The following is a 14,154-nucleotide window of genomic DNA, read 5'->3' as shown; positions in this document are numbered from 1 at the left end:
AAACCGAGGTCCGGAGGGGAAATATGGTTTGTCCAGGAAGCTCAGCATGTGCCCCTGGTAGTGTCAAGATAAGAACTCAAGCCCCCTGACTCTAACAGCTTTGAGCCTTGGTTTCTCCTATCTGTGCCCAGGACCTAGCAAGAATGGCAGGGAGCTGTAGGTGGCCATGAGAGTGCTGTGTGCACATCCAAGGGCGGGACAGGGGGAGTGGAGAGGGCGTCTCTGGCATGCCTAGGGTCAGACATCAGTCACCCATGGATTACCCAGACCTGCATATCTGCCAGGCCTGGCTCAAGGGTGTCATTGTCCCAGGGCCTAGGCATGACGAGTGATGGGATTAGGGCTGACAGTGAGGGACAAGGGGACGGCCCTGGCATCCGGTAGAGGGGAGGGGTGAAGAGAGTCCTCCTTCTTCTGTGGCATGGGCCTGGGCCAGGCTGGGACTCGGGCCAAGCTGCCAGGGGCATATGGGCTCCAGGAGCACTGACCTTCTGGCCAGGCCTCTCTGACCACTCACAGACACCTGTGCTCAGACAGGGGCCCCTCCCCCTCACAGATGCACCCAGATCCCCCTCCCCAACATGGAATCAAAGACATTGTAACAGACGCACACACCACGTGGACATTTGGCCACCACCTTGATCATTTCCAGGGCTGGAGCACCTAGAAACCCCTGATAAACATTTTTCCCCAAAACTTACGGATGTATTTTTTATATAGTCCAGCAAATGATACTGATTTTCAGGGTCCCTTTATTTTAAAATGTGTTTTTTATTTAATGATAAATAATCATACATTTATTTCTAAAAGGAGTCAATTTAAAGAATGGTGTTAGTGTCGCTCCCAGGAGGGGTGATGGGGCAGATATGACAAAACCCAGCTGCTCCCCTGGGGCTGTCATCACTGAGCACTGAATGCATGCTACATACTTTCCTTGATTTATTCATTGAATCCTCACAACAACCCTCCTGAGCTTGGTTCTGTCCTTGTCCCCACTTTACAAGTGAGGAAACTGTCACGAGCGGGGAAGCAAACCACCGTGACGTTTACAGTTTACGTGCTCCCTACAGAAACCAGGGCGCAGAGAGAGAGGTGAGTCACTTGTCCAAGGCACACAGCAGGGAAGAACAGTTAGGATTTGAACCCAGGCAGGTTGACCCCAGAGCCTCACTTGCAATCAGGCTGCTCCCTGTCAGTACTGGGGGCCAGTCATTTACGTCTCTGAGCCTCAGTCTCGTCATCTATGATATGGGGACTGTCCTTACCTCCCTCAGCCACTGCAGGGTGTATAACTTGTGGTGTGCGGGGAACCCTGGGAGCACACTGGTGTTCTACAGGCTCCTTATGAATGAACTGGAGGATTCTCAAGTTGCCAAGATTTGAGAGCCTGCAGCTAAGGTGGGATGGAAGGAGCTTTGCACCTCCCTAAACTGTATGACCCTGGGCAAGGGAGTTGATCTCTCTATGCTCCAATTTCCTCATGTGTGAAGTGGAATGGCAAAGACTACCCCCACCCCGCCCCGCCAAGGTATGGCATGGATTAAGTGAGATGGTACAGGTAAGGCTCCCAGGCATGGCATTCAGCAGGTTCTCAGCATAGACTCAAATTGTCACCAGGCTGTCACCAGCTTCCCTTAGGACCCAAGCTGGTCCTAGACCTCGAAACCCACCAAAGAAAACCTCATGTTGATTTGCTACAAATAAAGAGGTCAAAGCATCAGATGTTTTTAAGGGCCTTTTTTCCTGTTTATTGGCAAGGCCCAGCCCAGACCTGACCCACTTCCTCCCTGCCAAAGGAAGCAGCCACCGGTGGCAGGGGGCCTGGTCCACCGACTCAAATCAGGGGCTCCTCCATGGAGTGCAGCCCGTTGCTGGTGTGCGGGCAGCTGGCAGGTGAATCCCGTCTCCCGGTCAGTCTAGCTTCAAGTCCAGCACCAGGGCATTCTGGGAGGAGGTAAAGGGCCAGGTGGGCTGGAGGGAGGAATTATGGGGACCCACAGCAGGGTGGCCAGAGATGGAAGCCAGCGTGGAGCTCAAGAACGAAGGATGAACGAGACTCACCTTGGGACACTTCACCTTTCTGAGCCTCAATTTTCTCAGTGATCAAATGGGGACAAACACACCTCCCAGAGTAGAGGGGATGAATAAGAAAAGTGTATAATGCTTTGTGTAATGCTTGGCATACAATGTAAAGCTAATATTTATTGAGTACTTTCTGTATGCCTTAGGTGAATTATCCCAGTGAATCATCACAACACTGAAGGCTATCCACTCTATCGTCCTCATTTAAAAAAAAAAAAGAAAAAGAAAAATAGAGGCATAGAGAATGGTGAAGCCATTTGCCAGAGGTGGCAGAGAAAGAACGTAGCTGAGTTCGAGCTTCCCCCAGGAGAGGAACATTAAACTGATGGCGGCTGCCCTCAGCCCTGTCCCCTCGAGCCTGAGAGAGGTAGGCTTTGCTCCCCTCTCATAGGCGGAAACAATTGACTGATAGGGCCTCCCCCAGTTTCTTTCCTCACCTCTATTATGTCCAGCTCTGCTAGATTGTAATTCATGTTCAGGAAATCCGGAAGGGGGAGCCCGACTCGGAGCACATCTGAGAGATACAGTAAAAATCATTTCAGATTTGCTGCTCTGCAATTCAGGAGCAGCAGCCTGGAGGAGAGTAGAGGGAAATGATGCAGTGACTGATTCATGATGTCTGCCAGCTGCAGGGCACAGCGAGCTTAAGCCTCAGCACCAGGCGTTTACAGCCCAGCTCTGGGGCTAGATGGTGTGGGGTCAAAAGTCAGTCCAAATGCGGAAAGGGCCTTTGTCTGTGATGACTGCGTTTCCTCACAGGTTCAGCAATGACCATCCCCTTTCTTTAGCCTCCCCCACCTGGGGTCAGTGAAGGAATGTTGAGATCACCCAGGCAGTATCCCTTCCTGCTTAAGGTACTTTTTGGCACCAGCAAGTTCAAAGCCTGTTGGCGCCCTCACCATTGACGACTGGGACATAGGCTTCTCGGAGGAAATCAGTGATGAAGTCGCTCAATTCCTCCTCCTGGAGGTGGGAGAGAAAGAGAGAAAATGCCCACATCCCATCATTCCAGACAATTCAACAGAACTTTTCAGCACCCTCTTCAACTAAGTCCAGGGCCATCAAATAATTTGCCCAGCTAGCATAAGTGTTGAACCTGACTCTGAAGACAGAGGCTGATGCCCTTCCCCTCTGCTAGACCCTGCAGGTGACACGTGGGCCTGGGCATGGTGCAGACACAGAGGAGTTCAGGAGACACAGGGTGGCCATGGTCACTACTGCTCCTGCAGAAAATTCAGCTTTGGTCATCTATTCACAACTTCTCTGCACCTCCAGCTCCCCAGTTGTGGAAGTAAAATATAACACCACTTACTCTTCCACGAAGATTCGATGAGTTTGAGTCAAACTTATAACACAGAATAAGTGTTCAGTGAGTGCTGTTGTTATTGCTGCTGCTGTTTCTATTTACTTATTTAGCACCTGCTGGGTCAGGTTTCAGGTTAGGTCCTGACACTACAAAAACTAATGAAAACAACAACTGGGTCAACTAAGCCAACTAGGACTGCCACTATGTATGCCAATGCTTTCAAAACCAATCCAGGGAGATAGGTAGGATCTATCCAGAAAATATAACGGGGACTCACAGTCTAAAAGGACTTTCCTAAGGTCACCCAGCAAGTCAAGAGCCCACAGTGACCTTCTTTATTCATTCTGCCTCAACTTCAGGACCTTCCCTACAATCCAAGGGAGAATAGGCCTAGTCTTATCCACAAGCCAGACCGGGCAGAAGCACCTGGGACACTTACACTGAAGGCACCAATGGATGAGGACTCCCGGGACAGGGTCCGTAAGCTGTGCAGGAGAGGAAAACAGGAGGGGGGGAGGGGCAGTCAGAGTCTCTGGCCCTAGAGAAAAGGGATCCCAAATACTCCCAGCCTCTCCCTGATGCAGAAGTCCCCACTACAGCCTTCAGAACAGGCGTTCCTAATTCTCTGCTTACATGTTCCCTATGATGAGGTGCTCACCCATTCTGTCCCCCACATTTCAAACATTGGACTTTCCTGTATATCCATTCATGGGTCCAGATTCTTCCATTTGGGGCCCCCAACCATGTCTCTGACTCCTGCACAAAGCTACAGATGCAGAGATTTGTAGCCCAACTCATTAGCCCCAGATCCTTGCAAGAAACAGAATTGAGACCTGCCCCCTCCCCGTACAGTCTCCAGCAGGCACTAAAACACACTGGCACTGGAGCAGCCGTACGATCATCTGTCTTCCCAACATCTGCTCTCTATTCCAATAAAGACTACCTGCCCCCCATTTTACATTCTCATTCCAAGGCATTCAGGTGGGACTGTCCCCAGAGCCCCCAGGGTGTGCACATGACCTTGGCCTGGCCAATCAGAGCATTCCAACTCTCCAGGTCACCGCTTAGCTTGGGTAGTCATGGGATCCATGGGACCCATGCTAGATCAATAGGAAGCAGCCTTGTTAATTTTGCTAGAACTATTAGACAAGAGGCCTGTCTTGTTAGAGTCCACCTCTGGAAGAAGGCACCTGAGAATTTAGTCAGCAAAGTGGACTACACAGACGAAGGGAAGAAGCAGACAAATTCTTAAGAACGCTGCCCACCTAGTCTGAGTCATGTCTGAAAGTACTTTTCAATTAAATGAGACAAAAGATTCCCTTTGAGCCTAAATCAGTTATGTTTGGAATTTTCTCTTGCAATTGAAATAATCCTGACCTAAATACAAGACAGGTCAAAGATGAGGCAAACACAAAAATTAATGAGCTACTTACTGAATGCAAAACTGGGGTGTTGGCATGGAATAATAAATATAATGCATGTATCCGGTGCCTCACATGTAGACAAAGCTCTAGAAATGCTGGCTGCTATTAGTATAAGGGAAGGCTTCCTGGAGGAGGTGGTATTGAGGTGAACACTGACTGGGAGGTGGCATTTGGACAGCATGGGCAAAAGGGTATTACTGGAAAAGAGGACGTGGCCCATTGGGCTTGTGCACAAGCCTAGTGGAAATGTGGGGGCAGCAGCAGGAGAATCTGAGAAGGACCTGAGGGCCAGGCATGATCTGGGAAAAGATTATGCAGGTCATGGGAAGCCGTTGAAGTTTCTAGAGCTGGCATAGTGACCAGAGCAGCCTGGCAGTACAATCCATGCTGGATGGATCCGAGGGAGGCCTTGGAGCAGGAAGCCCCAGAGGTGTTGGAAATGCCCATGCAGTGGCACAGGGATGCCAACTTGGGCAGCAGATTCTTACCTGTTCATAGAAGTTGTCATCTGCAGCCGGTTCTTACTCACTGAGAATTGGATTTTCAGGTTGAAGTGCTGATGTGTGGAGAAGCAAGAAGATAGTGGGTTACCCATTATAGCTGAAAAAACCAGAGGCTTCACCGCCTTCCCAGCACAACTTCAAACAAAGCAGGGCACCTCCTCTCTGCCCATCTCACTTTCAGAAATTAAAACCATCAATGTCCCCTTGGCCCCAGCCCAGGCTCATTCCCCCCATCCCTTACCTGGTTCAGAATTGCATCCCCCAAATAACTGGCATGTTTGTCGATCCCTACACCACCTTATTGTTCCAGGTTTTTGCACAACCTGTGTGAGACCTTTGTCTGAAGTGCCCCCCATCACCAGCCTTCCCAATATCAACCTCTTCTCTGAACTACTTGACCTTTGACATATAGCTCAGGTATCACCTCCACTGGGAAGTCCTCTGAGATTTCCTCAAACTGGAATCAGGGTCTCTCCCTGGATAGCCCCATTGCTGCCCTTACAAATACTAATGAATGTTGTGGTAGGAGTGGGCAGTGAAGAGAAAGGGGTGGGGAGAAAGGACGGAAGAGAAAGAAAGGAGGACTAAACTACTGATCAGCAATTTCTTGCTCTTTCTAGCCTTGCAAAGTTTCAGCAGCTGAACCAAGTTTCGGGCATCAGCTGACAGTGTCTAGGAAGTTAGAATCACACAATTGTGTTTAACTAAGAACTCTTCCGTTCATACTTATCTATCAGTTACAGTCCCACCTTCCAGCCTTGACTACCCACAATGCTGGACTTACATGCAGAAAAGATTTACTTACAAGTTCCAGAAGAAAAAGGGATGTAGGTGCCTTGCCCCGCCGCTTAGCAGCAAACATCTCCAGGGTGCCATGGAAGTGCATCAGGCTCTTGCCTTTCTTCATAGTGACCTTGGGGGGCTTGTTTATCTTGATCTTCGTCACCAAGGGCTTTGGCTTGGGATAGGTCTCAGACACCTACGGAAACCAGGAAACCCCTCAGGGCCACCCCCTCAAACCGGTAGCTTCAGTGAAACCAGGAGTCTGTCATGAATTAGGTGATTCTACCTCGGACACAGGAAGGACAACATGCAAAGGCTGGGACACATCTAACAAGAAATAAGAGGAACAAAGCAGACAACTAGGCTATTTCTATACTGGACAAAAGGTCAGAGTACTTTTTGGAGGCATATGGAAGATTCCACACAGGAAAGGAGATGAGCCATTGAAAAGTTGCTCCCAAGGCCCTCATCCCTTCAACTGCAGAGCAGGGCAGCGCAGGGCACAGTGAGCATGGGTCATTGGGCTACTCACTTCAGGGATAAAGTTGGCCAATGTCGCAGTGGTTAGTGAGCGCAACTTCCCAATCTACAAAATGAAAGTCAAGGTTAGGATTACTTAAAGGCCTTCCCTGGCCCATCCTAAAAACATTTCATCTGATTCAATAAGGTATCCCTTCATTAAAACACTCACTGCTCTGTGATTAAGTATATAATAAGCTCCTTGGGAACCCGGACTATGATGTTCCAATGCCCTTCGCACTTAGCACAAGGTAAAATACTGAGACAGTGTTGCTGGATGAAAAAGGAGGCAGATAGATGGAAAAATGGATAGATGCAATGGATGAAAGTGGTTTGTGTAGCTGAATCCATGGATGGATAAAAAGATGAGGAATATGTATAAACAGATGAGTGGGTGGAAGATGGATGGATGGATAGATGGATGGATGGATGGATGGATGGATGGATGGATGGATGGATGGATGGATGGATGAATGGATGGGTGGATGGGTGGATGGATGGATGGATGGATGGATGGATGGATGGATGGATGGATGGGTGGATGGATGGATGGATGGATGGATGGATGGATGGATGGGTGGGTGGGTGGGTGGGTGGATAGATGGTGGTTACGAGGAGAGATTGGGGTAGGTGAACTGATGAAAGAAACCCAAACCAGCGCTGGCATCTCACAGTTCTCATGTTTATCCCAGGATAATCCGCAGAATGAGCACGCCAGACAGGGACTGTCACTACAGGAAGCAGAGGCAGGTGGGAGGGGCACACTGGAGTGCTCACCTTCGTTTTCTTAATATTCACATCAAAAGACGTCTGCAGAAGGGCAAGCTCTGCTGTGAGGAAGGCAGCTGAGAGCAGCAGCTGTGAGGAGCCTTCAGCATACATCTCAGGGAACTCGAGGGCCTCCCCTGAATCGGCAAGCTTAATGACGTTGCCCTTCTTCTGCTGTACCTCAGGCTGAGGGACAACCAAGAGACTCAGCCTTGACCATGAACCCATCAGCCATGACGGTGGTCAGGGGAGTCTCAGTCCTTGGTGCCCAAACCAGCCCCAAGTCAGCAAGTCATTAGATCGAGTGCCAGCCACGGCAGCCCAGCCCTCCCAGAGTGAGGCCTGAGGATGAGGCCGTCACCAGCCACTGGCACTTCTCCCCAGGATCGCATCCGTAACCTCCGTTAACCTGACCCTCGTGTCTGCAGAGTGTGATTTCTCTTTTACTCGCAGAAGGAAGTAAGCAAGATGGGGGCCTGGGAGACCCACCCTGGGAGGAGACTTCACAGCTGATGACTTTTGGGGATTTTTCTTCCCATTATTGGAGGCGGCATCTCACCTAGTCACCTGGGGGCTTTGGTAAGGACCCAACTCTGCTACCATCTCACAGTGGGACCCTGGCCAAGCCCTGCCTCCCCACTGGGCCTCAATGTCCCCTCTGTGCTATGGCAGGGTGCAGCTGGGTGAGCACGCCACAGAGCAGACAGCCTTGGGCGGAGGTGAGTGTAGAATCGGCAGTCCTGGAAATCAGTTCAGGATTCAGGGTTCGTGCTGACAGCAGAAAGAGAGCGGGGCCTCAGTGTCAGGGAACTCAGTCATGGGGGCCCAGGTCAGCCAGACCTGGGTGGTCCTCCCATCCTCCGCAGCCCCACGCCTCCATAGTCCAGCCACCTGCGCTGGCAGGAGCAGCCCACATGCCCAGGCCGGTGTGCTGAGAGTGCAGCCCCCACACCCCCCGGCACTTACACTGAAGTCCACTTGGATGTAGCTGGTCATGGGGGTCGGGATGGACGTCAGGGCATATTTGACAGTGCCCATCTGGCCCACAGGCATGGGGACTGTGCAAAGAGGAGTTTCCATCAAAGAGGTGCCAGGCTGGGGGGGCTGCCCAGAGAAGTCAACACCAACCAGATGCCCCCTGAGCCTGGCCTAGGCAAGTGAGCTTCAGTAATTGCACACAGGATGAAGGCCGTGCTGCCTGACCTGAACGTCACACTCCCACCCCCAGCGCAGAACTTGACAGGTCACCGGGGGTTGTCACGGCTCAGTTCACACACACTGGCAGGGACAGGGTTGTCACCACTATTCAGACACCAGACCCGGGCTCAGACCACACTGCTGAGGACATGAACCACATTTTCTTCAGTCCAAGCCACTGGCCTTTCCTCTCCCCCACATGGAGGGGAGTCCTGTGGACCCCAAGATGATGGAGATAGCACATCCCTTTGGCAGAACAAAAATCGGGTGTCACCGCTGTGGGGAATACTCGGAGTGCAAGGGAGTATGACTACTCCCTTGGCTGCAGTCCCTCGAGTCTGGGGAGGGATAGATGGAATGTTGGAAAGAGGGCTGAAGGGTGAAGACCCCAGAGTCCCGCAAGACCTCAGGATAATAGGGGGATTGTCAGACACATGATGCCGGACCGCCTCTAGTCCCAAGGCCAGACCAGAGCAGACACTTCTAGCCAGAGTGGGCACCAGAGTCTGGCCATCCTGATGTCCCTGAGCGGGAGCGAGGCACAAGGGCTCCACTCACGGTTCAGGTTGGCCCACTTCTTGTTCACGTAAGCCAGGACTGCGTCAATGGCTGGACACAGCTGGAAGCAGAGAAGGCACTGGGCTGAGGGGACCCTGGCATGGAGGAACTACTTCTCACATCTGAGTGGTACTCCATGGGGAGTCCCGAGAACCCTGGCGGGACAGGGACCAGGGGAACCGAGGCCACGTGTCATATAGAAAATCAATGGTAGACACTGGACTAGAAGAGATCCCCCAACCACCACCTACAAAATCCATGTGGACATCTTCTCCAGGGCCTGATAATCAAGGCAGAGTGGACAAGTTGTGAAACACAGGCTGCCATATCCTCTTCCCCTACCCAGAGCAGACATCACTAGCTGATCACAGCATTTCTCCCATTGAGCCACAACCTCAGAATCCTCCTCAGCTCCTATTACCAGGGTCAGCACATGAGATAAATGCACTGGTCAGCCCTGGTCTGAGCATTCCCAAGGTCAAGGGTTAGAAGCTTGTCCAAGCACTCACCATGCCAGGGAGAACTTTGTGTAGGGTGCTGTCCAAGATCTTGCTGACCACTTTAACCATGCTGGGCACAGAAGATGGCACAGGGGCATCAATGGCAGGAAGTTAGGTAGGGACATGCAGGGACATGGTTAAGGAAGCATAGTGCTCAGGAAGTGGGGTAGCAATGTGGACCCAGACATCCTCCCCATCCAGAGAGCCCCTCACTTTTTAGGCAGGTTGGTCTTCACACTGGACACAATGACCTCACAACCTTCACTCTTGAACATGGGGAGCCCCGTCTCCTCGTCCTTCAGAAACCGGTCAGTCGCTGTGATGTTCAAGACAACTATGATCTCCATGTTTCCCCCTATTAAACTGAAGGAGGGGGCAGCCAGGCCTCATGAGCATCTCTGCCACTGTGGCCACTGTCCTGCCTGTTGTGTCTACAACCCCAGCAGCTCTGAGAGTGGGGAAGGGGAGGGTCACCCCCCAGGACAGAAAAGGGGATGAGACCTGAAAGTCACACAACCGGTCTTCCCTCTCCCCTCTTCCTTTGGTAAATTCCTACTCATCCTCCAAAAACCTGCCCAGCTGTGATCATCTCCCCTGAGCTCCCTTCCGTCTGCCAAGGGTTATCCCTCAGTCTATGGTCATCTGTGCTCAAGTTTTGTTCCCAGAAAAGGTGGGAACCAAGTCTGCATCATCTCAGACCGCAGTGCCCAAGGGATAACAGCTGGCGCTCAACACGTGCGTGTAAGACAAGCAGGCCTTCTCCTCCTCTGCCACCCCTGCCAAGCTCACCTCTTGCCCGTGATGGTCATGCCTGTGGACACACACTGGAAGATGCCCACCCCGGGCACTAGGTTCAAAGTGATCACCGGCACAAGCACATCCTTCACCTTCACCCTGCAAGGCAGCAGAGATCGCCAACAGTGAGGACTGAGACCCAGGCCCCAACCCACTCCACAACCACCCCTGTTCCAGGGATAAGCCTGTCTCGTGGGGCCATCCTTCAACTCAAGCAAGAGACTGGATGAGAACTGCACGAAAAGCAGCCGCCAGGTGTGGTTGGGACACCTGCTTGATGTGTGACCTTGGGCTGTTCCCTTCCTTTCTGGGGGTCTCAGTTTCCCCACTGACAAAATGAAAAGCTTTGCTTAGATTAGGGTTTCTCAACAGTACTGTAGACATTTGGGGAAAGATAATTCTTTGCTGGGGGGAGCTGCCCTGTGCATTATAGGAGAGTTAGTAATGTTCCTGGCCTCGACACTCTAATGGCCCTAGATGTGCCCCCCTCCCCACCCCGCATGTTGAGGCAACCAAAAATATCTTCAACATTTGCCAGATGTCCCTTGGAGGCAAGATCACTCCTGGCTGAGAACCATCAGTTGAGATCTAGGATGACAAAGGCCAACTTCCACCTGCTCGTCTGAGCCCTGGGCGGACATCACCACCTGTCATGGCCCCATTTACTGCTCAGTCCAGAGAGTGCCCAGAGCCTTCCCTGCCCGTCACCCAGCAGCCCCTTCCCATCAATGCCACATGACACTTGCCAGAGGACCTGCCCCTGTCATGAGATGATTTTGCCCAGGCCTGCTGTTTAAAGATTTTTCAATCAAGTTCATACACATTTTCTGAGCTGCTGCTGCATGCGGGAAGTTATGACTCTTTAACTCCACTTCCTCCTCCCAGTGGGACCATACTCACAACAGGACAGGAATTGTCCCGGGGATGACTGGGGAGACTGAGGCCCAGGCAGGCCTGTGGACTGCCTAGGTCACACAGCAAGCCAGGTGCAGGCGGGAAGTGGTGCCACGCCCTACCCCAGCCCGCTCCAGCCTCCTCAGGCTCTGGCGTGGCATTGCTCACCCCCCTTGGCCTTAACCTTCCCTAATCCCCTCCCGTCTCACTCGGTGATGCCCTTGATGGGCTTCTTGCCCGCCTCGGCCGCCATCTTCTCCAGGATATGGCTCTCATCCATGGCGTTCTGGACCTCTGGAAAGAGGGGAGGCCCGGAAAGACACTCAGCAGCGCCTCACTCCTGGGCTCTCAGCATCCCAGGCCCGAGCCGCTTACAAGTGGCACTGCTGTGTGCCCACAGTCGCGTGTCCACCTGGGGTGGGTGATGCAGTGACCCAGAGGTGAGTGAGGCCCAGCACCTTCCAGATTCACGGGAGACAGAGTCACTAGTCAAGACAGTGATAGCAGCGAGAGCCACGATATGCACAGGCAGCTGGAGAAGCCACATGAGGGGTTTGGGCCAGGGAGGGAAGAGCTGCAAGCCTTCTAGAAGGGAGACATATCAGTTGGTATTTGTGGGAGAAATAGACATTTTCACCGGGAAGCATAGGGATAAAGAAGGCTCTTGGGAGCAGAGGACACAGCAAGGGCAAAGGTGGCGGAGGGGAAGGAGGTGCCTGGTGAGGCCAGAAGGATGCATTCAGCTTGACTGGAGGGTGGAGAGGGACGAAACTGGAGCAGTTTACAGAGGGCCTATCCCCAGGCCTTGAGCCCCAAACTAGAGTGTTGACTTTATCCTGTGGCCCATCTGATTAAGGAGTGCTTCTGGGAAGGTGTTAAAATGCAAATTCTGTGCCTAAAGCAGATGGTAATTCCCCAGGCCAGGAGGCCGGGCTCCAAATACCCCTTGCCAGCAATTCCTCCATTCTTGTCACAGGCTGATTCCCAGAGAGGGAACAAATAATAAACTGTCAGAGCTGTCATCAGCCCTTTATGCTGATGTGACTTCACTTCCCCCAGAGTCACAGAACTGGGGGTGGAGGAAGAATATAAATTCTACCAAATTACCTCCAGGGGATTTTTTTTTAAAGATTAATTTTTTATGCATACAAGAACTGGAGTACAGACCAGAGGTGTGTGGGGGGTGGGGGGGTGAGAGGATTCCCCCAGGGGATTTTAGTCTCATATTTCATTTGCTCCGCCAAGTAAGGCAGATTCACCTTATTTGACGTTTTTTACATTTTTAAATTACAGATGAGCAAACAATAACACAGAGAAGATAATTGACTTGCCCGAGGTCACACAGCAAATTGTTGGCAGAGCTGGGATTTCGTTCCTGTCTGTGACCCCACAGGCCACATGTGCCCACCAACCTGTCACAGGGACAAGGAGGCGCTCCAAGGAATCCCCAGCTCTGGCTCCAACTTATGAGGGGACCTTAGCAAAAAACCCCATTTTCTCTAGGCCTGCTTCCTCCCACTGTAAAATGAAAGAATAATAATAGCATTTTGCTCTTAAATTTATTTTGAATGTTCAAGGCTATGCCAACATGAGCAGTCACTACCTATCACCCACCCACTGTCGCACCCTCAACCCTGGCCCAGGCCTGGGCCTGCCAGCTCACCGCGGTTCATGAGGTCCATGCCCAACCGCAGCAGCGCTCCGGGGTCAGCTCGTGTGCCAGTCAGCAGGCTGCACAGTGCCAGACACAGGATTGACAGCATGGCCCCACCTGTGCCAGAAGACTGGATTGGGTGTGCAGCCCACAGACGCCTGTTCCCCTGGGGCCCTCCCATGCTCCAGGGAAGAAGCCCCCACCCCAGAGGATCTCAAGGGCCAGGAGCATTTGTACTCCCAGCTAGTTCAGCAAACCTCATTCCTGCCTTCTCCAGAGGAGTCAGAGAGCCCTGGAGTTCACTTCCCCTGCAGGTCGCGCCCCTCCTAACCCTCACAGGCACAGTGTGTTCACACCAGCCTGAGTTATGGTGGGCGGTGCGGCTGCAGTCTCCGGGAGTTCAAGTGTGGCTCAGTGCCTGGTGATGCTAAGGCTGCAGAGGGGATTCTGACCTGCTCCTGACTCTGGGAGCTCCCGCTGCAGTTTAGGGGTGGGGGAGCCCCTGCTGCACCCCCTGACACTACTCCCAAAGGCACCCCCTCCTCCCCCAGCTCAGCCTCACTACCTCATGGACTCAGAAATCTCAACTCACAACCACTTAAGGCCCCTTGAGACATCGCCTCAGCCCCAGGGATACTGAAGCACACGCCTTGGGGTCTCACTGCTAGTGCCGAGAAGACAGAATGTGGGCCTCTCACTCCAAACCCTTCAAGATCCTGGGAAAGCACCATCCCACTGCAGGCCCCCAGAAACCCATCCTTACTTACCAGGATCTGAGATTCTCCTGAGAGGCCAAGGGGTAATTTCAAGTTTGAGGGGCAGCTGAAAAGAATCAAGGCAGGAGGGGGACAGCACCTGTCGTGTGTCACAGAGGAGGGGACTTCCAGCAACACTCCTGCTGACAGCAGGTGCAGCCGCTGAGGGCTCCTTTGTCCACAAACAGAGATGGCCACCTACCGCGGGCTCCCAGCTCAGGCCACACCTGTGTGTGCGCATTCATTCACTCAAGTTGTATTTACTGAGTGCCTACTATGCACAGGCTGGCTGGCTACAGGTACACGAGACAGAATCTTAAAGAGAAGCAATAAAATGGGATAGTGCGAGGTGACAAGTGGGTGGGAGATGAGGCTAGCTGAGACCTAAAGTATGAGAAGGCGCCAACATATACAAA

The 14,154-nt window shown here is 52.2% G+C and overlaps 1 protein-coding gene across 1 annotated transcript; it reads right to left on the bottom strand.

Moving 5' to 3' along the window:
* Nucleotides 1-1,911: 1,911 nt before the first annotated feature.
* Nucleotides 1,912-13,092, bottom strand: BPIFB6 (BPI fold containing family B member 6; the record flags this gene model as incomplete). Its single annotated transcript, XM_084246660.1, has 15 exons — nt 1,912-1,944; nt 2,520-2,596; nt 2,982-3,045; nt 3,828-3,873; nt 5,301-5,368; nt 6,121-6,294; nt 6,631-6,684; nt 7,395-7,571; nt 8,352-8,443; nt 9,141-9,201; nt 9,650-9,710; nt 9,854-10,003; nt 10,430-10,534; nt 11,539-11,623; nt 12,993-13,092. The coding sequence occupies 15 exons, from the start codon at nt 13,090-13,092 to the stop codon at nt 1,912-1,914; spliced, it is 1,347 nt and encodes a 448-aa protein (XP_084102786.1).
* Nucleotides 13,093-14,154: the final 1,062 nt, after the last annotated feature.

Source organism: Talpa europaea (assembly GCF_964194135.1).
Source record: "Talpa europaea genome assembly, chromosome: 11".
In the NCBI taxonomy this organism is placed as follows: Eukaryota; Metazoa; Chordata; class Mammalia; order Eulipotyphla; family Talpidae; genus Talpa; species Talpa europaea.
The sequence above is the reverse complement of the archived record's forward strand: the minus strand, read 5'-3'. Positions and strand labels throughout refer to the sequence as shown.